The following is a 21110-nucleotide window of genomic DNA, read 5'->3' on the forward strand; positions in this document are numbered from 1 at the left end:
AAGTCTTGGAAAAGTCACGAAATTTAGCAAGAATCCTTAATGAAAGCGAAAGACACAGACTGCGAACACAAATAAACTGTGAAACATAAAAAACCCCTCTCGTCTAGTAATTACTGAACGATAACACGACTCCGTCACATGAGTGCAGATACACACTCTTTCATGAAAAGTCGTTATGAACTCACAGTGCAAAAACACACCGATAATGAGATACTATCATGTTTCATAAACATGGTTCTGGCCCAGAAACTCAACATGACCCTCCTCCTCTACCCTCAAATATGAAAGAGATGAGTCAACGCACTCACAACCAAGCACAAACAAACTGCTGAATAAAGGCCTCTGCAGCCTTTTTGAAGTTTCTTGGACTGCCCTCCCCCCCCCAACCCCCCTGGACTTTCTCTCTCCAGCATCTTTCATCCGTCCATCTATCCATCTTCTCCCTGACCTTTACTAACAGCTGGCTCATCGTAATTGTATTTGTCTCCTCTTCTATTTGTATATATTGGATTTTACGAGATTTATTTGAATGTTTGAAATACTTTAAACTTAGATCAGCTCTGTTTTAACCGTGCGTTTCTAAATAAATGGATTGTGTTTTTGGAGCCACGGCTGACAGACAGATCCAAAAGTACTTACACTGCACGACACACAATACGCACTAAAACTCTCTGAAGTACTCTTTATATTTTCTCAGATTACTCTGACGGTTTCATCTTCTTAGATCGTTGACAGCTTTAAGGAAAACCTGATTATTTTCAGATTGTTTGTTGCTGTTGGTTTATGGAGCTGCACAGACACAAGATTCATAGTTGTGATTGTCAATCTGATGATTATTTTCCCCTCAAAACTAAACCCACTGAAAAAAAAAAAAAAAAGGAAGAAGAAATGAGAAATTGAAAGCTTTTAGCAGTGCAAAAGCTAAATGGTGTGTAATTGTAAATGACATGTGGCAGAGTCTGGCAGATTTAAGAATAGCAAAGTTTTGGCTTCCATAAGAAAAACACATATTAATCAACATTTCTGTAAATGAATCGGTTCTATCCAGCTGGCTAATTTTCAAGTGCGGCCTTTTTGTCCAAGATGTTTTGAAACCTATGAAGTGTTAATTTACAGGATGAATTTGACAGCCTCAAGCACAGCTACAAACACAGCTACACCCGGAGTGTTGAGAAACTTCTATTGTTTGCTTGCACAAGTTCTCATGTTGACAAGCAGCCACCGATGGATTGAGCCCAGCAGCAGCAGTGATAACAGATTGATTGTAGAATTAAGTGGCGACAGATGTGATCTACCGGAAATCTGTTTGAATTGATGCTGGAGGATCGTTTTCACTTCAGGAAGGATCTGAGCCTTCCTCTAATATGGTGGCCGACTTGTCCACTTATGTAAGATTCTGCCTTTCACACTGAAATTTTGACAGCTGCATTTTAGAGCATGAGATATTAATGCAATATTAATGCAGTGTAAAGCATTATAGCTCATTGTATCAATAATCTATTGAAAATCTGAGTGATACACATGGAAAAAAAAGAAAGTTATAAACCACTCGACTGAAGTTTTTAAAATATTATTGTTTTAAATGATATCATTACAGGTGTTTTAATTAAAAACAGTTTATAGTGGAAAAATATAAACATTTTTTTATCGTAACAATTTGGCAACTCCCCAGAAATTATCTAACGGCCCCACTGGAGGCCCCGAACCTCAGTTTACTCTCTGCACATCAGTGGCTTACTGACTCTCTCAAGCAGTGACTGTCCATTTTTTTCCTTCTGTCAAACTTCTGTTCCTTTTCTTCTTTCTTTTTTTTTTTAACTGTCCCTCCTCTTTCTCTCTCTCTCCTCTCTCTTTCTCTCTCTCTCTCTCTCTCTCTCTCTCTGGTCCCCTGCTCCCTCCCTCTTCCCCCTCCCCTCTCCCCTGATCTCCATTCTCCATTCATGCCGTCCTGTCACAGTGATGATAATGATGACCTCTGTGTAATGCTACCTTGTTATTGGCCCACCAGCGAGGCCAGTGTGTACACCCTCTGTTGCTTTTCCTGCATTGTCCATTGTGTTGAGAGCCAACCAATGTGTGTGTGTGTGTGTGTGTGTGTGTGTGTGTGTGTGTGTGTGTGTGTGTGTGTGTGTGTAAGTGTAAAACAAAGAGAAAGCGGGCAGCCTGGGTGAGCTGTGCAGAGGCAGCAAAATTCACCTGAACTGACCCCATTCTGCTACTTCTTACTCTGCACTTTCCTGGAATGTAGTAAAGGAAGTAAAACTACACATTACAGTATGTTTTACTGGATTTCTTTTTACACATAAATGAATGAGAATGATTTGACTATGTCACTGTGTTTGGATTTTAAATCTGTTTTCTGCTTGGATTACCCATGAGGAGAGCAACAGAGAGCCTGCAGAAATAAATCTAACACCCAACTTACTTTGAGGCCATAACTGAAGAATTCAAATGCTGATTATGATAATTTTGTCAACAAATATTTTATAGTATGACAGTATGAAGTGATGACAAGATTTACCCAGAAGGTCAAAGGTAAACTTCATTACAATAATATAAAGCATAGTTGTTAAAGCAAAATTATGCAGCATTTTTATTTTGAACCGGGTGTTTCAAATTTAATGGCACACCGATGTGTGAGTAAGGAGAATAATTCTGCTTCCATTCATCTTCAGATCGCCTGCACTGTGTAATTTGAGCTAGCAAAACTCCTGCTCGCTCATAGTGCTGCTTTCAGACACAAGAAACTAGCTTGGAATTTTAGTGTAAAACAGTACAGGACAATTCTGGGGGAAGTTAAGAAGAGCAAAAGGAGACCCTTCCCTGCTGCTATTACCTCAGTCAGTGTAACAGTAGCTGTTAGCAACTACGTTTCAGCACATACACAACTGCTAGCTCCATGTAGACGGTCACAGTAGCGAGAGCAATCATAAGAATGGAGGATGTCTTTTCTTTTTGTCGCCGCTCCAGCACTGTTGTCAAAATAAGTTGATTCACCTAAACTCATGTCACAACAACGCAGAACTCTGCTAAATCTCTAATTGTTCCATTTGTTTCAGCGGAGGTCGCTGCTGTGCAATAAAACTACATGATGCTGCTTTAAATGTCATAAAAGGTTTTTCTGTAAAACAAATGTACCCTAAAATTGAATGGGTTCTTTTGTGGCCCATGCTGGACCCTTCCATCAAGGTTGATGAAAATAGGCCTGGTATTTTTTTGCACCAGCCTGCTGACCAAAAAAAAAAAAAAAAATTGGAGAGAGACATTGAAGAGAACATTTTAGGAGAGAGGTAAATGTCCACATGGTTCTTGTAAGTACTGGTGTGCCACTCTAACTGCGGTTTCTACTTTTCCTTCAGTAATCTGGGCATGATTTACATACCTGGAATCCATTTGTACCAGCTAATTTGGCTTCATCAGACATATAAATCATTGCTCTACTCTAATGATTGAGGATAATTCAGTAAGAGCGAAACAGACTTCAATAATGTGCCAAAGTAGTTTTACAGTCTTTGCTTTCTGTTTGAACAACAACAGCATTTTAAAACCTCACCTTTTGATTCATAAAACCTCAGAGAGCTATCAAAGAATTCCTTCCCAAATGGAATGAACATTATGTGAGTCATGCAAGCGCTGCATGAGTCGACAGTCAAAACAGAGGTGAAGAGTAATGGCGCTGTAGTATTATCTGGTGTGAAACAGGTCCAACCACAGGCCTTTTGAGGTCACCGTGGTGGGAGGAACATTACGCATTCTTTACAGCATGCAAGGATGATGACCTCTGCAATGGTTTTTCCTCTCGTCTTATCTCTCTTTCTTCACCGGTTCTTGTGTCCATTGTCTCACACAATTGAGAGCATTTCAATCACAGGAATCTGGTTTTATTGAGTAGCCCGGCCCGATAGCGCACACGCATGCCAAGACATTCCTGGAGCTGGTACTCTTTCCTTCTGGCAGCCTTGAACCTCTGTCTCTTCTCTTCCACGCTCCCTTTTTTTTTTTTTTTTTTTTTTTTTTACTCCACTCCTTAGCTTCTCTGAAGGAGAGGTAGATGTGTATCTATGAATGCACCCCTGTGTTTTTGTTTGCCTACGTGCTGGATGTCCGTGTGCTGAATGTTCAGAGAAAAGCTTAGTAAATCCAGCCTGGACTGTGTTATACAGTGTATGTAGCGGCCTTGTTTTCCCTGCTGAGTAAGTTATTACAGCACCTAATTACCATTCATTACATGTCAAGGATATCACGCACTCCTCTGCTCTACCTCATCCAATATCTCATATCCCACTTGCATGTAATGTCTTTATTTAACATGCAATGGTAGAACTTAGCAAGGAACAAGGAATGTAGCGACAGCACCCCCAAGCTTTCCTCCAGGCTGTGGAACTCCCCAACAGATGGCAGTGTGAATCGCTCTGTCGGCACAGACCTGCTTCTGAGGGCTGTGTGTGGATGAAGGATGGCTTCACTACAGCAGAGTCCCGGTGAAGTAGACGCTCGTCTTCCAACATTATCTCTCATCTGTTTGAGGGTATTCATTTCCTTGTCAAAATTTTCAATTAAGTAGCAATAAAGTTGCATCTTCTTGTTTTAAGATCTTATCATAGTTATTGTATTAAACCTTAAATTAGATATGAATGTATCCAGGATAACGCTGCCCGCGAGGATCAATGACTATTCAGGCACCGAGCGGAATTTCCCACCCGCGCAGATTTTCCCTTGTTCATTCTCTACCCTCCTGAACATGAAACAATGCTGTGCAAATAAAGATCTAACTACACCGCAGCAACCGCCTTGAGAGAATTTCTCCAAATTCCTTAAAAATATCCGCTGGAAGTGAAAGATGAACTGAACAGATTTTGGTGGTCAAAGGTCAAGGTCAGCACAGATGAGCACAATATCTCAGGAATGGCTCGAGAACATTTCTTGTAAATATCACCTAGATTCTAGGATGATCTGAAAAACTTTTGGTGATCTAGGGTCAAAGTTCAAAACACTGTGTCGAGCACACGTAGAGGCACTCAACCACCATGCAGAACTTCTATTGTCTGTACACCTGATTGTCCCGCCGCATTGTTGTCTCGCTCCTCCAACAGCTTCCTGTTCAGGTTGCTGGTCACTGGCGCGTGCCACAATAAGAGTAGGCGAAGAGAATGGACAAAGAGTCAAGCCCCATTCCATGTCCTCACCAACAAATGTATTCTATACACTTTAGGGCGTTCGCAGCCCTCAATTTGGTCTTTCAGGCAGGAACCCGGCCTTGATGGTTATTTGTTTCTCCTGATTCTCACATTTACCATTTAACTCTTGAAACTGTGAATCACCCTGACTTGCAAAGACTTAAATATTAGAAGAAGTGAACAATTAGAGGTGAGGAGTTACAAACACCCCTCAGGCTTTTTTTTTCCCTGTCCTTAAGACCAATTGAGGGCTAAAAAGAATAAAGTCTCCTACCATGCAAATGAAGCCCAGTGTGTGCAGGTGCTGGTGGGAGGGGTTTGTAGTTTCACATCAGTTTGTTATCACAGTTTTGAGGCGATAACGATTAAACGCGTTTGTGTGAGATGTATCGTTCCAGTAACCTGTTTGGTGTTTTAAAAACGTAAAGAACAGGATCCAGAAGTTTTATTTTGGCTACTTCAATTAATTTAGTACATTTAGAAGATTTCACTGAGCTACTTTTAAGACACATGAGGACTGTTCAAAAAACACATACTTTCTGACTCCACTCTGCAGCTGCACCACAATCGTGCTCACTGTAATCTACTAAATTATAGGAATCAGGTTTCATCAGCGCCACCAGTGGCATCACGCATGATAGAGATAATCATTCATTGATCCTACGTGTCTATGTGACCTTTTTTTCATTTGAATTGAGATGACACGTGAATAATAAACATTTTTACTGACAGATGTCACAGTTTTAGAGGGAGGACATGCTGAAAAGTTACTCTGAGCTGAGGTTGACTTCATGCTGTGTAAAATTTGAATTGAGTCTTAGAGGAATAAACTAAAATATCCAAATATCCGCCAAAGTCGCTCTCTCGCTCCGCACCCTACAAGAGTTTGTTCGTCTCCTGACAAGGATGTGGTCTGATGTTTGCTCCATGTTTGTTTGGTGTTTGCTAGGTGACAGACACACACACACACACACACACACACTAGCACAAACAAGAATGTGTACATGTAGTTTTTTGTGTTTGTTTCTGTACATGTGTACTTGTTGTTGTATTGTACCAGATAGGACACAAACAGTCCCAGGGGAGGACAGGAAGGTGATTCAGGAAGGGTGTTCCTGTGTGAACAGGAGCTCTGTGTCCTCCCCACTGTACTTCACACAAGTGGCTGCCATACCCAAATACAGGCCAGAGTTCAAATACGTTGCATATAAAGACCCCATGTTGCTTCTCAAGGCTTTCATGTCAAACTTTAATTGTGTTCAAACTCTGATTTCATATTAAATGAATTGCTTTTACTTGATAGTTTAATAAGTTATGAAGTTGGTCGGATTCAAATGGCGTTTGCTTCAGTTTTATTGGGTCACTTCCAGGAAACTGAAAAGTAATACTGTCTGTACACAAGTATTTGTTGCGTACACCCTGAGTTGATCTCTTTGCTTTGTGTTTGATCATATGACTGACATTAAGTGACTCTTCCATTTCAGTGACTAAGTGTTGGCTTGACTGTGGTAGAAGGACTCTATCTGGGTCCAGGGAAATCCCTGGTGCTTAAGCCCAGACTGTCTCATGTGTTGTCTGCTGTCAGAGGGAGGGCCGGGGACAGCTGGAGCATCACCTGTTACACAATCCCAGCCATACATACGGCCAAGCCTTGATGAAACCAAACATTTACACATTACGCAAGGTGGATATAGTAGTAAGAACACCTTCACACGACAGAAGTCTTTAAAAGTAATTGTTCACCTGTTTTTCAGCCCCTGTAGGTGACAGTTGTCTCTCTATGTGTTATTTACAGTTGACAGTGACACAGAAGACCAGTTTTATGTATTTTATATGAATGTTGTCTATTAATCCATTTTACTGACTGCCCTCCCTCGTAATGGGACGATTAATACTCTCGTATATTGTTTATTTGTATCTTGTGTATCACGTCTGTGACCTGTGCAGCTCTTTGTAACTTTGGTTTTAAAAGGTGAATACAATAAAACAAAATTCTTCTTACTTTTGTAACAACTTGTTGACGTGTTGCCCAGATCTAATTTAAACCGTTACACTGAACAGACACGGATGGAAAAACAACACAATATGTAGACTGAAGCAAAATCATGGCCTAAAAAGTGAAGTTTCTGAAGAAGGGATAGTTTCATGTAAATATCTTACATCATAGCAAGAGGGAGAATAACAACAAGACACAGGTGTTCATCCTGCATTATTAATGTCTCTCACAGGCAGAAATTTAGCAGCGGACAGATCTTTCCAGATGTGCTTTCAAAGCTCATCTGCAGAAGCACAAAGATAAAGGCAAGGTAGAGGAGTAAAAATGTAGCGAACGGCCAAGGAAACAGACGAAAGACACATCAAGCTGAAAACTGGAAGACGTCCAGCAGTAAATTAGAAATTAGCTAGAACTGTCGGTACCCAGAGCGACCCTGGTACACTCATTTGCTGTCCAAAGAGGAGAAGACTTGTGGCAAAAAAGAACAAACGCGCAAGAACTGGTGCGCAGAAAACAGGAATTTGTTTACATCAAAGCTGGAGAAGACATCAAATATGACTGTGTGCAGGCAACAGCGTGGAAAAGGTTCCTTTGAGGTGGCATCGCTGCTGATATTGCCGTACTTTTATTTATTGTCACAAATTCAATCTGCAACAAAATAATGACTCGTAAAATACAGCCAGAGTCGGACACAAGAGGAACAAGAAGTCCTGCAACACATGGCATGAAGCCCACAGGCCTGATCTCAATATCACTGAGTCAGTGCTGGATTACATGAAGAGACAGAAGTAACTGAGAACCTTAATCCACAGAAAGACACTCAACTTCTCTAAGATGCTTGGAACGACTTTCCTGCCAAGAACCTTGAAATGGTGTACCAAGGAGAGGAAATATAAAGTCCACCTGTATTTCTCTTTCTTACTTCTCCAACAATGGTGCCGAACCCTGTTGCAACACACAGACTGAAATGAAAACGCATCAAAACTCTCTCTAACTTCTGCTCTTGTTGGTGTTTTTCATTTACAACCTCTCCGTCTTTTCACCCACATTTAAAGCTACAAACATGGACGTGTGGTCTTACAACACAGAAGCATCCCACTAGCGACACATTCAAACCTTTACACAATCTCTCTATTGCAGCTTCTTACCCATATTTAAAAGCCCACACTCACACACACACACACACACACACACACACACTTCCACACAGTCAGTGGTGATAAATACATTTTGCAACAAGCCTGTCTGATTATGTTTTGCTTGTCTCTCAGTGGGTCTCTTGGGCCGCTCCTTTTCAGACACACAGCACGAGGAATTCCTGATCCATTATAAGCTCCAACGAGAATGTTGATAAGTCTGTAGATTACTGCCCAACATGTTTATGATAGCCTATTATTCTCCCGGCTTCATCCGGGCCCAACGCGTGCTTCGTCTACTTAGCTCAACTATTTAGGTCATGGTAAGTCTCAGAGGAAAGCACTGTGGATGGTGAAATATCAGCAACCCTCAGCAAAAGGGATTTAACATGAAGTAATTCCTGACTTGCCATACTGCATATTTTGGACCAGTCCTCCATGTAAAAGTAATTTAGAAAAGTTTTTAAAGCAGCTTTTATATTTGACCGCTGTCTGCGCTATCTTCTTTCACCATAAATGCACACAACTTTACAACCTAACTTTTGTGGTACTGACTAGACTTGATTTTTTTTTTTTTTTTTTTTTTTTTGCTGGCAATAAGTGATTTCATTCTTTTCCGTGACACTCTCTGATATTTCATATTTATGCATCTTATTATAGCTCATATTTCAACAACAATAATAGCTTCTAAATGTCCTGTTGGACTATAAAAATGTCCAGGCCATCAGACGCACAGTCTAATAGATTGGGGGGGGGGGGGGGGTTCATACCTTAAATCCCATGAAAATGCCATTGATGTTAACTATCTGACTGTTCCCTGCCAGAAATACTGCAGTTGAGCCAGAGTTGCTCTCCGTGTCCAGAAGTGAAGGGAGTCTCTCTCTCTGTCTGTTCTGCCTGGTGCATGAGATGTTGCGGCTCTTTGATCTGCTTTACTGTTTAGGCATTGATTTACAAAGCTCTGCCTTTTTCCCCCCCTTCGTTGGAGCCATCGGATGAAAATTGGTTTGTGAGTGTTAGTGTTGTGTAAGTGTTTCTGCAGGGATAACTAGATAAGTACAGAGGTAAAAGCCAGGCCAAGGCTATGAAGTCTAAAAAAAAACTGCCTGTCAAGTTACAGAAAGTGTGTGCGAAACGTTTATGCACCGTCCTTTTTCTTGTGGTTGTGTGTTCGAGTGATTCTGGGTTGTGTACTTATGCAGATGTCTTTGGTGTACTTGTATGTCCCCAGACAGTCTGTTGTGTGTTTGCCGTCACTCAGGTGGAGCCTGGTTTGTCTGGCTGCGCCCTGTCAGAGATGTGTCTCTGTTGGGTGACACACCTGTGGTTACAATTGGGAAAGCATGTAACTAAAAGAGGTGTGTGTGTGTGTGTGTGTGTGTGTGTGTGTGTGTGTGTGTGTGTGTGTGTGTGTGTGTGTGTGTGTGTGTGTCACCCCAATAGCTCAACAGCTTTTAATGACTGGGTTTAGCAGGTAGACTGCGACTGGCAGACAAACATGTCATTATGCTCCAGGCTGCTCTGTCATTGGGATGGCAGCTACATTAAAGAGGCAGATGGTGGCAACACAAAAGAACCCACTGACACTGATCTTTGTTTGTTGTTGCAGGTCTTCGCCGTCTTTACGTCTACTGCTTTTATTCCACGCACGTTCTGCTGACTTTATCTTTTTGTCATTGTGTTCGCTCCCAGGTCCACCTGATGGACCAGAAAATGGACTGTGTTCTACGCATCCTAAAGGAGCAGTTCCCCCCCAAGCCTGAGCTGACATCCAAGCCCTCCATCCGCAGGGTGACCATCCAGAAATGCATGGGTGTCAGCATTGATGAGGGACCCTGATGTTACAAAAGTGGTCGCACACGGGTACGATGACCTCATCATCAAAGGAACAACATAGCTCTCTCCACAGGGGGTGGGGGCAGCGGCTAGCCTGCTAGTAATAAGGGGCACAGTCTTCCGAACCCCCTCTTTCTTTCTTCCTTTGGCAATCCCAAATTTTCTCATTGACTTTTGACCCCTCAGAAGTGAACAACTTTAAATTGTCTACTTAGCAAAGCACTGCTCTGGGACATGAGGGCAGAGGAAGCACAGAGAGTGGGAGTCAGGGTGTTGAGAGAACCGGCCTCCATCTAATGGCACTTTCTGAGTTTTTTTCCCCGAAATATAGCGTTCTTTCTTTGTAAGGACTTCTTCTTCTTCTTCTTCTCCACCAGCACACAATCCTTCAAGCAGCTTGACACTACATTCATTTATTTCACAATCAGCCTCATAATCACATAATTCAAACGATGTTAATTTATGTGCGGCCCATCACTGAGCTACATTCCTCTACTCCAAATATTATTCCAAAGCTAACTAACCCCCTAATGAAGTTGTAATGCAATCAAAGCACTGAAGTTCCCCAAAGACACACAAATTAGAGTCCAGCCATGGCAAAGGCATTCCACAAATCCTTCTGATTATCTTGGCACCATCCATACCCACACACACAACAGAGTTATTTCCATAGCCACACATCCATCGAGCCCAGCTGAACTTGCGGCGGGTGTTTGTTAGTAGTGATCAAATAACATGAGGAGGGAAGAGCTTTGCCCCTGCGTTACAGACTGGAGGGTAAAAGAATGGCACTGGAGTAAGATGGTGGGCCAACACGCTTCGGATTTATAGTTACATTGAAGCTAATAAAAATAGCTAAACAGCCATGACAGGGTCGGGTCCTTGTTACCGCCAGGAGTTATAGCACCATCTCTGTTTGCTCCAGGATTTCCATTGAGAGATTCCATATGTGTATCAATCACAAAGACTTTCAGTAGCACCACTCCTTACACCACCGCCAGGACCCCTCTGAATGGCCTCTGTTACCCTCTTCAGTGGGTACAAACAGACACACACAAGCACACACACACACACACACACACACACACCACCATGTCCAATTTGAAATCAATTTGAACCATTACAGCTATTATTATTTTTCCACTCTCGAGCTAATTCAGTGCTGAATTCCTCTGAAGGGGGAGATTACTCACCATGAGGGACTAATGAGAAGAAACACTGGAAAATGCGCAGAATTGACACAATAATTCAGATTGAGAGGTTTTGAATTATCACACCACAACACTTTATTCCCAGCGTTGTCGTATTCATCTGACAGAAGGCATGTATAGGTAGTGGAAAATAACTGTAGCTACCGTATGAAAGCATCCACATTCATACACTAAAGAGGGAAGGGAAACAAAGGACAATTTTTCTCTTTGCACTAGGATATATTTTCACATTTTTGTTGTGGTTAGAAGTTATTAATCTTCTTTTGAATAAAATGGTTGCATTTTAGAAGCGCTTTTACTTTGAACACATTTCTCATCCATCTGTTCTCCTGTACAGTTTTATAAGAGTTGTAAATAGAAACATTGCCTTATTGCACTGTATTTATTATCATGTGGAAGGATCAACCTGGAACATGTCTTGCTTGTCGGAGTGATGAAAAAACATGGAGAGAGAGGCTCCTGTTCTACAGATGGATGGAAATGATTGTAAATGATACTCACGCACACCCTCTGCACTGTAGCTCTGCTGTAAATAATAAAACTCCATTTCATTACGCTCTGGCCTGCTCTCTTGGCTTTCAGAGGAATTTGATTACCAGCTCATCTATTCCATAATTTGCTTTCATTGGAGGGTGAAACTTGTCTTATAGTTTTTTCTGAGCCATTTGTTCAAATTGTGAGCGAAGCTGGGTCAAGGTAAGCCACGGAGCCGGAGTTTCCATCCAAATAAAATCTCCTCAATCTCCTCAACTTTGCTAAATTCCTTTAACACAGAAATCACCACAAAGAAGGTGGGGGTAGGAGTGGGGGGTGGGGGTGCGGGTGGGGGCTGGGCGGTGGGGTCGGAGCTTGGGGGGACCAAAAAATAACACGTTCGCCGCGCCTACTTTGGACTTCAATATTCCATAACCCATTGAATGAGGCATGCAGAGGAAAAGTGAATACGTCTCATATTACATCTCAATTATATTTGCCTTCAAAGGCCAAAAAATACTGGGGATGTCCCAAGATCAGCACGGTCCAGCGCCGATAGAGAGGAGAGGAAGGAGGGAGGGTCATCCCCGGGGGAGGGTTGCACTGGCCGTCGTGAAAGAGAGAGGCAGGAGGAGGACAGCAGGAGCGTAAGAGAGCAAAGAGGAGAGCAAAGCCATTTTCAATTAGCCAGAGAGACAACATCGGCTGGAGGGCCACAGTGCTACTTTTGTCCACCTCTGGTTTCCATCACTGCTGGGGGATGTTGGCAGAGAGAGAGAGAGAGAGAGAGAGAGGGACCCCATGGTTACCTCTGTCTGCAGAGGCCGCTCTGTATCACCCTGTGCGCCACTTTCATCTCAAGACTAGACAGAGAGACGAGCGAGAGACTCCCACTTCAAAAGGCATTTTGATCTCAGACGAACACAGGAGCGCAAACTAAAAGAGGATCTGAGGGAGCATTAAAAGCAGAATATAAGGGGCACACTGTCACAGATGCTGGACAGTGAAATCTGGCGGTCCTTGAATGTGTTCAGAGGAGGAATCAAACCCTCGGACCGAGGTTGTCTTTGATCCGGCCACCTTCGTCTCACTCAGAATAGAAAAGGGCTTCATGCTGCTGAAAATAAGCTGGTAAAGCAAACAGATCACACTGCCGACATTTACTGTAGCCCTGCATAAAATAATCAAAATCTGATTTAATCTAACATCAGAGCCGCCTTCAGACCTGCGGCGGGGCTCGGATTGCTGTGTAGGTGTGGAAGATTAATTACTCTCTTAAATTAACTTTTATAGATAGAACCTAGACAGAAAGATATATCATATCACTGTATCTTTATTGTGTCTAGAGCTGAACATGCTTGGCTGGCGGACTGCTTTTAAAGTGCTGGTAGACTTAATCAGAGCAGCATCAGAGAGGAATCATATAAACAAATAAATTCAAGGGCAGGGCTGCCCAAAGTGAGGCATGTGGGCCAAAATTGGCTCACCCAAAAGGCTCAATGTGGCCGGCCAGGGATTGACTTAAATAAATAAATAATTAGGCTCGAGAACGAAAACATTTAAAAAATCCATTTTAGAAATTTGTGGGGCAAAAATGCACTTTTGATATGGAGAGTTCTAAAATTTTAGTTTTCTAATTTTTCACTTTGTCTGATACTGCAATCGATCTTCAACATTTCAGCTGAAATCGTTTGAGTCCTCCTGATCGTTTCAGGATTATTTACACTTAGAAATATACCATTACTATCATGGACTGACCATAGAAAAGCATCTTCTAATCACTGAAACATTTAGTGTTATCCGTGAATGTTAAAGATCATTTTCTTTTTGTAGCGTTTTACATTTTAACAACACAACGTGTGTTAAGTTTCGGTTTGGTCTGTCCAGGGGGACAAGTTTGTTCTCGTGCTGGAGCATCCAGGAGACTGAGAGGCTGTGGCTACAATGAAAGAGAATGAGAATGTCTGAGAATGTCAGATCTCCGTCCTCATCGTTCCTGTTGTCACATTAAAACAGCCCAGGCTCAGCTGGGGGGCTGTGACTTGTGAACGGGTGGTAGTTGTCAGGCTGTGCGGCCCTCCCTTGCCACCATGGGGGTGCTTGGAAGCCACCTGTCTTGTGAGGCCCAGCAGTGCAATATGAAAGCAGATATGAGTCAACAGGTGTGCCTGTGTGTGTGTGTGTGTGCCTGCGTGTGTGTGTGTGTGTGTGTGTGTGTGTGTGTGTGTGTGTTTGTACTGCACCAACCCACGATTGTGACAAACAATGTCAGCAGCAGCTGATGCCAGCCACTCTGTCAGGAGTCATCCCTAAATAGCTAAGGCCAGCAGTTGCCTGAAGGACAGTTGTTGCCCCCCATCCCCTCCCCCCAACGTCTCCTTACCACAGAATTGACGTTCCCATTTTCAGTCAGGACCACTCTCCTCCCAAACAACTGCAAACTGCAGAATCTTAAGGAGGCTACTTTTGAGCAGAATAGCTTGGATCAGGGAGCTTCTGTGTCAAAGTAGCCAGTGTGAGAACAGCAGCTTTAACTCTCGAACAAGACAGCAGCAGACATGATGTGAATATACATTAATTGTGATATATAAAAGCAGATGTAAAGAATATACAGTATATACTTGAAAAGAGGTACAATTTTGAAGAATGTTCTATCCAAAGTTCTCTGTTGGTCTTTAAGAGGCCAGGAGAGCACATTTCACCAACAGAAAGGGGATCAAGTGATTTAAAACTCTATGTGCATCAGCACAACTAAGACATCTTATATTATGAAGACACATTGCACATGTGATACACATATACAAATGTGTTAGCAAAAAATTCAAGAATTGGAATAATTTCTTATTTTTATTGTGAAAATTATGTTTGTGGCCTGTACAGTCATTTCAGTGCACTTGCAGTGAGCAGAATAAATGTCAGTCAGACTGTTAAAATCCTTCCTCCTATATTATATTTATACGCAGCCGCTGCTGCATAACAGCTGATGGCAGATGAGCGGCTCATGCGAGCAGACTTATAAATGGCCTGCCTGAACCCATGCTTACACTCGTTTTTTGAATGTTCTTTTTTTCTTGATTTGTTTCGTCTTGCTCAAGTCCACAACACACAACAGTGATTCCGTTAGAGTTGCGTATTAATGTCCCACCTGAAAAAGGAAAGGGAAAAAGGTTGGTAAACTTCTTGAATGAGTAAATCCATCATAGAATTCATTATTGTCTTTTGGGGGGGGGGGGGTATGAAAAATTCAAGTTCTTTTTCTAATTGTGATTGCAGTGACCTTCAAAGTTCAAGCACGTGTAACAAGAGAAAGAAGACACAGCAAATCTCAGAGGTTAAAATCACAGTTGAGCCCTCTTATTACTTAAGTATTGACATGGTTTCTATGGTTCCCTTATGGGAAATGCAGCAGTGCTTAAGTTCCTAGTCTTAAATGGCCCCGCAGTACCTTTTGCTCTGTTTGGAAAGCCCTCTGCGTTCCCCTATCCCCAACACAGAAATCTGGTCTTTTATATGTGCAGTCTTTCACAACAGCAACAGATACAGTATGCCCTTTGACCCCCTCTGTGTTTGGTCCGAGGAGGGTGACATCACCCCATGGAATAATAAATCAACCAGGGGCCAGGAGGTTAGATTGACCCCTTGTGACCTTTGGCCTTACGAGATTTCCCTCAGCCATATGTCTGTGGATGGCTATGTCCCTCCCAATGACCAGAAGAAAGCTCATCAGCCAAGAGAAACAGCGCAAACTGGCCCCGTTCAGATCCAGAGATCCATCTGAGCTGCTCAGTTTCACATCCTGGGTCCAGCCCGCCGCTGAAACCCCACCCAGGGCTGGATAAGTTAAGTGTGACTGCTGCTAATGTGTTGTTACGGCTGTTGCGGATTTGAGCAGAGGTCCGGGCACACTTTGAGGAGGGGTTTGAGGTGCTATAGAGGGGGCAAAGAAAGGCTGGCTGGGGGGCTGCCTATATAGGTCATATATTGGGGACTTTTCCCCCAGACAGGGAGAAAATTCCTGGCTTGGAACTGGAAGGACTTCAGTGGTGTGCTGGGGTTTGGCCAGCCGAGGCAGAATGTTAGGCATGGTGGACAGCTGCACCACAGAGCTACTGTAAGAGAGCGAGCTGCTATTGCAGAGCAGCACAGAGGAGATGTACTGTACAAGCTCTGACCACCAACCTGGGCTTACTTCTTCTGACATTTCTCATTTGGTCAGAAAAGGGAAGCAAAACTAAAGCGTGAACATTAGGCCTGAGGATTACTTGGAAAACTTCAACATGCAGTTCTGTGCATGATGGTGTCATCATGCCTTAGCGGACACTGTGTTATTCTGCGAAGTGAGCGATGCTTCATAAATGAGGTGGTGGAGAAGAGTCACATTGACATTTAATCTAAATATGATCCTGATCAGCTTTCTAGTTACTCATCTACAGTCGTTTTTTCTCAAACTGAAGCTGGAGAATAGTTGGTTGTATTTGCCAAAAGCAAAAAGACTAAAAGACTGTTGATTTTCCACTCTGTATCTGTAGTGTGACACAGCTTGATATCTCCCAAACAGCAACACCGTCATCTGTCGTGAGCGAACATTCAAACCAGAGAGAAAAATTGAATATTGGGAAGCCAATGGACCACATCCACGGAGGTAAGTTTCATATGGTGAAGAGTCTGTTTTTCTCATCAAGCCCTGTGTTGGAGAACATGTTCTCTCGTTCTTATGACAAGAATCTTTTCAACACCAGAACTGAGGCCCGTGAGTCTCCTGATGAGGGCAGCAGAAGCAGGACAAAGAAGAGAGAGAAAGGAGGGAGCCAAAAAGAAAGTCAGCAAGTCAGCCTGTGTACTTTCACTTGAAAAGTTTTCTTGCACATTAAAAGAAGAAAGCTGATGAATTTCTGGGAGTGATCCAAACAACTCTGAGGACAATTTTCCATCTCATGTCATTTTAATGGACAGTGTTTGGGTTTAGACATGATGGCAGGCAGGCGCGGTGGATGGGCTGTAATTTGATGTATGTGGTCAGTGTTGTAAGATGAATCTTGACTGACTGGAATTATTGCCACATACACTTCTGAAAATGTTACAAAACGTTGCATCATATGGAAATATTTTGCATCAGATCGGATTCACGGTACATCTTCACACACCCAGACTGTTTGTCATCATGGTTGCGGAAAAGGTTTATGTACAGTTCCTGTGTGCACAAATTACCCATGTAACTGGAACAAACATAACACTTAATGACAATCTTCATGTGGCTCCACCACACACACGCTCATATTCTCCTTCACACACACACACACACACACACACACACACACACACACACACACACACATGCTCTCTCTCTGTCTCAGACACACACACACACACAGTTTCTGAAACTCTGCATGAAAGATTTGGTCGAGCCACATCAGTCAGGTCATGTCGTATTTTATTTAAAGGGTAAAAAAGAAACAGGAAGCAAATAATTTAATCGGGACATTTCTCATGAAAAGCTGAAACATAAGCAGCATTCAGTGTCCCAAATGTTTTGTAAAATTGTAAATTTGATTTTAGGCTTTGGAGTCTTTTAAAGACTAATTAAGCAATCTGATGTCAAGCTCATGAATTTGTACATTTTGTCATCGCTAAGAAGGGTGTGGATCAGAGTAACTCGATAGGATACTGTCCCAGAACCCTCGATAGTGTTACGATACGGTAATGATAGCATCATGAGACACCAATTCTGCACTGATTCAAATATGGCAAGACAAATAATTGATGATACCTCAAAACATCTTTGTAACTGAAGAAGGACAAGAAAGGAAACAGGAATTATGTATTTGTTTACTGCATTATCATGTCTGGTTCACAGAATTTGACAAACCACATGAAAAAAAGTACAACAAAGTGCATCATCTTACTTTAGTGCATTTTTAACACGCACACTTACAAGTAAACAACTTGGCAAAAGGGCGACGGGGAGTCCAATCATAACAGCAGGTGTTATGATTAAAAATTGATACTGCATCCCAAGATGATGTATCACATGATGTTAGAATATCTATACTCTCTCCCAGTACATGATGAAAACAACATTTGACTGTGGCATCAGGAGTTTTATTAATTTGATATTTTTGGTAGCTGGTGGTTTTTAAAGTTGCTAGATAAACATTTCTTAGGATTATTAATGACAGAAGATATCCCAGTGAGATTGAAAGGAGTCCTGGGTGAGAGAAGACAAAAAAATAATTTAAAAAAATCCTCTATCTGGTCCACACAGATGTTTCAGCTGAAAGCTCTGCCTCTAAATCTGGGCCAAATGTATCTTAAACGCATCCTTGAGCATTCCTTGTGGAATTAGTGAGCTAGGTACATTCACTGGTCAGGAGTGAGCCGGGGAGAGAGAGAGATAGAGGGAGAGAGGGAGAGGGAGTGAGCGAGCTGCACAGCCTGCTTGTTTTTGCGTCTCGTGCCGTGCGCTTGAGCAGATTTGTCCTGATAAAAGATAAAGGCTCTTTGATAGGCTGCAGGTGCGCTGCTTTAATGAGCATTACCACCAACCCCCCCCCCCCCTTGTTCCCCTGCACCACATCTGCACATCTGTCATTCAGTGATCTGCAGCACCCCCCCTCCACCCCCCCATTCCACCTCCTCCTCCACGCCTGTCAGTCATCCACAGACTCTCTCGCGCACACAGCCGCTCGCACGCTCTACACATCACACACTCCATAGCATTGGAAGAAGCAAAGCAAAGTCAGTGCATTTGCTATTCAATGAAATACTTTTCCTGTATTGATACAGCTTTCCTGGCTCACTGTATCCAACAAGCTGTCCAAAAAAGCATCCAAACCCCGCCCACAGGGGCATTCCAGGCAGGCTAAAACAAACGCTCAGGGGAAAAAAAAAAGGGGGGGTGGATACTGAAATTCAGATGCAATTTGGTCTGCTGTAAGAAAGAAAAAGAAAGAGAGAAAGAAAGAAGATGTTAGGTGTTTGTTTGTGGGCACTTGCTTTTCCCTCATTCAGGGCCTGGGGTGCCAAGGGAATAGCTTGATGACGTGGGTTGTGGCCTGGGCAGGAAACATGGGGAGGAACTTGTGGCTTTATATTAAGTGCCGGGGCAGTTAACAGGAAAAGATAACCTGTTTCTGTTGATATAGCGAGGAAGTGTGAATTCTTGGCACATGCGAGATGTCGCAGAGAGGAACAAGTCAACGATGCCTTCCACATCTCTGAGAACCGGGCTTACTGGAATTTCCTCGAGTTCACTGTGGTTTTGTTTGGGTGGTTTTGATGGAGTGTTACAGGAATGCTTTCAGGAACATTCCTGATGTAACAGAAAAGGTGTTTCTTACGCAAGGAGGGACACTATTGCATCATCGTGGCCAGACTGCGCAGTTTGATCGATAGCCTAGTCAATAAAGTGACCTTGTCATCAGCGGTGCTAACATGTAAACCATAAAGTCAGGGATGTGTGTCAAAGGACATTTTCAGCAATTACTCAGTCATTACTGGTAGATCAGTGTAGAGGGAGGAGATACAGAAACAAGGTCAACCAAACAATATTGCTCAAAGGCTACACCTTCGGAATTTGTTATAAAATATAATCCATTACACAATCTTTCATAAACAGTGTAAAATTAAGTTTCCACTGGTGTGTGTGTGTGTGTGTGTGTGTGTGTTTGAGCCTATGTTTCCCACTGCCTGTTTCACTTCTGACACATTACTGTACATGTGTTCACTGTTGACACACACTCACACACACGTTTACCTAAGTCACTTTTAGGGTATTGACATAAACATTCATTTCATGTAGAACTAATTTGACCTGAACTTTAACCACTGACACCAGAACTCAGCGTCGTCCAAATGAACTTTTTGAAGCTAGTTCACCTGAATTTACAGCAAAACTTCATAAATGTGCCCCAATTTTTTTTTCTCTATAATTAAAAAAAAAAAGAAGAAAAAAAAAAGATACAATTATTCTGTAATCACGTAAAAATTGTAAGGGTAATTTTTGTACGGAACAAATTTCCACCAAAAAAAAAAAAAGAAGTAGAGAAAGGAAAATAATCACAATGTGATCTGCTCTGAAAATGCATGGTTTCTGTTTTAGCCCAGGCTCCCTTCTTCCCCTCCACCACGTCTTCGTGTAATACGTAAAAATAAAAAAAAAATTTAAAAATGATTTATTCATTTTGAAGTGATTGAAGGAAAGACTCATTATTCAAACCTGTGTAACTAATTTTGTAATACAGAGGTTTGCCGGATGGATGCATCTAACATTCACGGATCCGCTAATTTAGTATAGACACTTAAGTTTGCAGCATTTTGTATTCGTCAGTAAAAATGATCCAACAGTAACGTGTAGCTCGTTAGCAAGATCGTATGTTATGTTGCAAGCAGGTGGTGTTACAGTAATATGTCCACTTAAACCTCCATGGACTGTACACATAAATTCACCTTTCATAATGGGATCAGTTGTGAATCCTTAAAAAATCCCATGCTTCATCTTCATCAGCTCAATGATGGGCTGAGGCTGACTCAGATTTCCTCCTGGGCCCGATCGCTGGCTCTTCCAAAAAAAAAAAAAGAGTAAAAAAAGTTGCCTTTGGTTACTTCTTTTTCTCTTTTCTGACACTGAGTTGGCATCAGCCATTAGAACAAATTATAGCATTAAAAAATAAATTAAATAAAATTGCAGAAAAATATCCCTAACATGGCCTGGGAGAATATAAATTTGAGTTCCAGTCATCAGCTGGAGGTCAAGTAGAATCGCTCCACGGATGGAACAACCCTCTTGCTGAGGTCACACGCTGGCGTCACCATTAACTGGAGACATTTTATTATGAGTGACAAAACTCCCTTCGGATGCTCAAAATCATTTGCACAGAGAAGTGCGAGTTTACATCGTTAAACACTCGTATTGCAGAGCGGCTGAAACACACTCCTCTTCTTTCTCCTCCTCCTCCTCCTCTTCTTCTGTTCCATTCCATCAGTCAGTCAGCCAAACTGACACCCAGTCAGTTAGTCAGCCGGCAAGCCAACTAGTCAAGCAGTCAGTCAGACAGTCAGTCGGTCTGGTGTTTGGGCAGGGTGGAGGCTTGTAGACGGGCCCTTTGTCTGAACAGAGAAGCCCCAGACACAACAGTGGCCGGCCCCGGCCCCTCACAATGGCCCTCCACACAAAGGCCCACACACTGGGACAATAGGCTAGGCTCAGAGTGGGGGTGGACAGCTGAGCTGAGGTTACCCACCTGCACACTTCAGGGCCGGACCCCCCTAACCTCCCCCATCC

At 42.5% G+C, this 21110-nt stretch overlaps 1 protein-coding gene across 3 annotated transcripts in view; it reads left to right on the forward strand.

The window, feature by feature from the left end:
- kcnq1.2 (potassium voltage-gated channel, KQT-like subfamily, member 1.2) overlaps positions 1-12119 on the forward strand; it is a 158051-nt gene extending 145932 nt beyond the window's left edge. For all 3 annotated transcript variants that reach the window (XM_086209500.1, XM_086209502.1, XM_086209501.1), the window contains one exon: positions 10002-12119. In XM_086209500.1, coding sequence (XP_086065626.1) covers positions 10002-10148 — 147 coding nt within the window. In that variant the 3' untranslated portion in view covers positions 10149-12119. The remainder of the gene's footprint in view (positions 1-10001) is intronic.
- Positions 12120-21110: the final 8991 nt, after the last annotated feature.

The sequence above is a fragment of the Aulostomus chinensis genome, chromosome 7, assembly GCF_037954235.1.
Source record: "Aulostomus chinensis isolate RoL2024-O1b breed Wild chromosome 7, RoL_Achi_v1.0, whole genome shotgun sequence".
Taxonomy (NCBI): domain Eukaryota; kingdom Metazoa; phylum Chordata; class Actinopteri; order Syngnathiformes; family Aulostomidae; genus Aulostomus; species Aulostomus chinensis.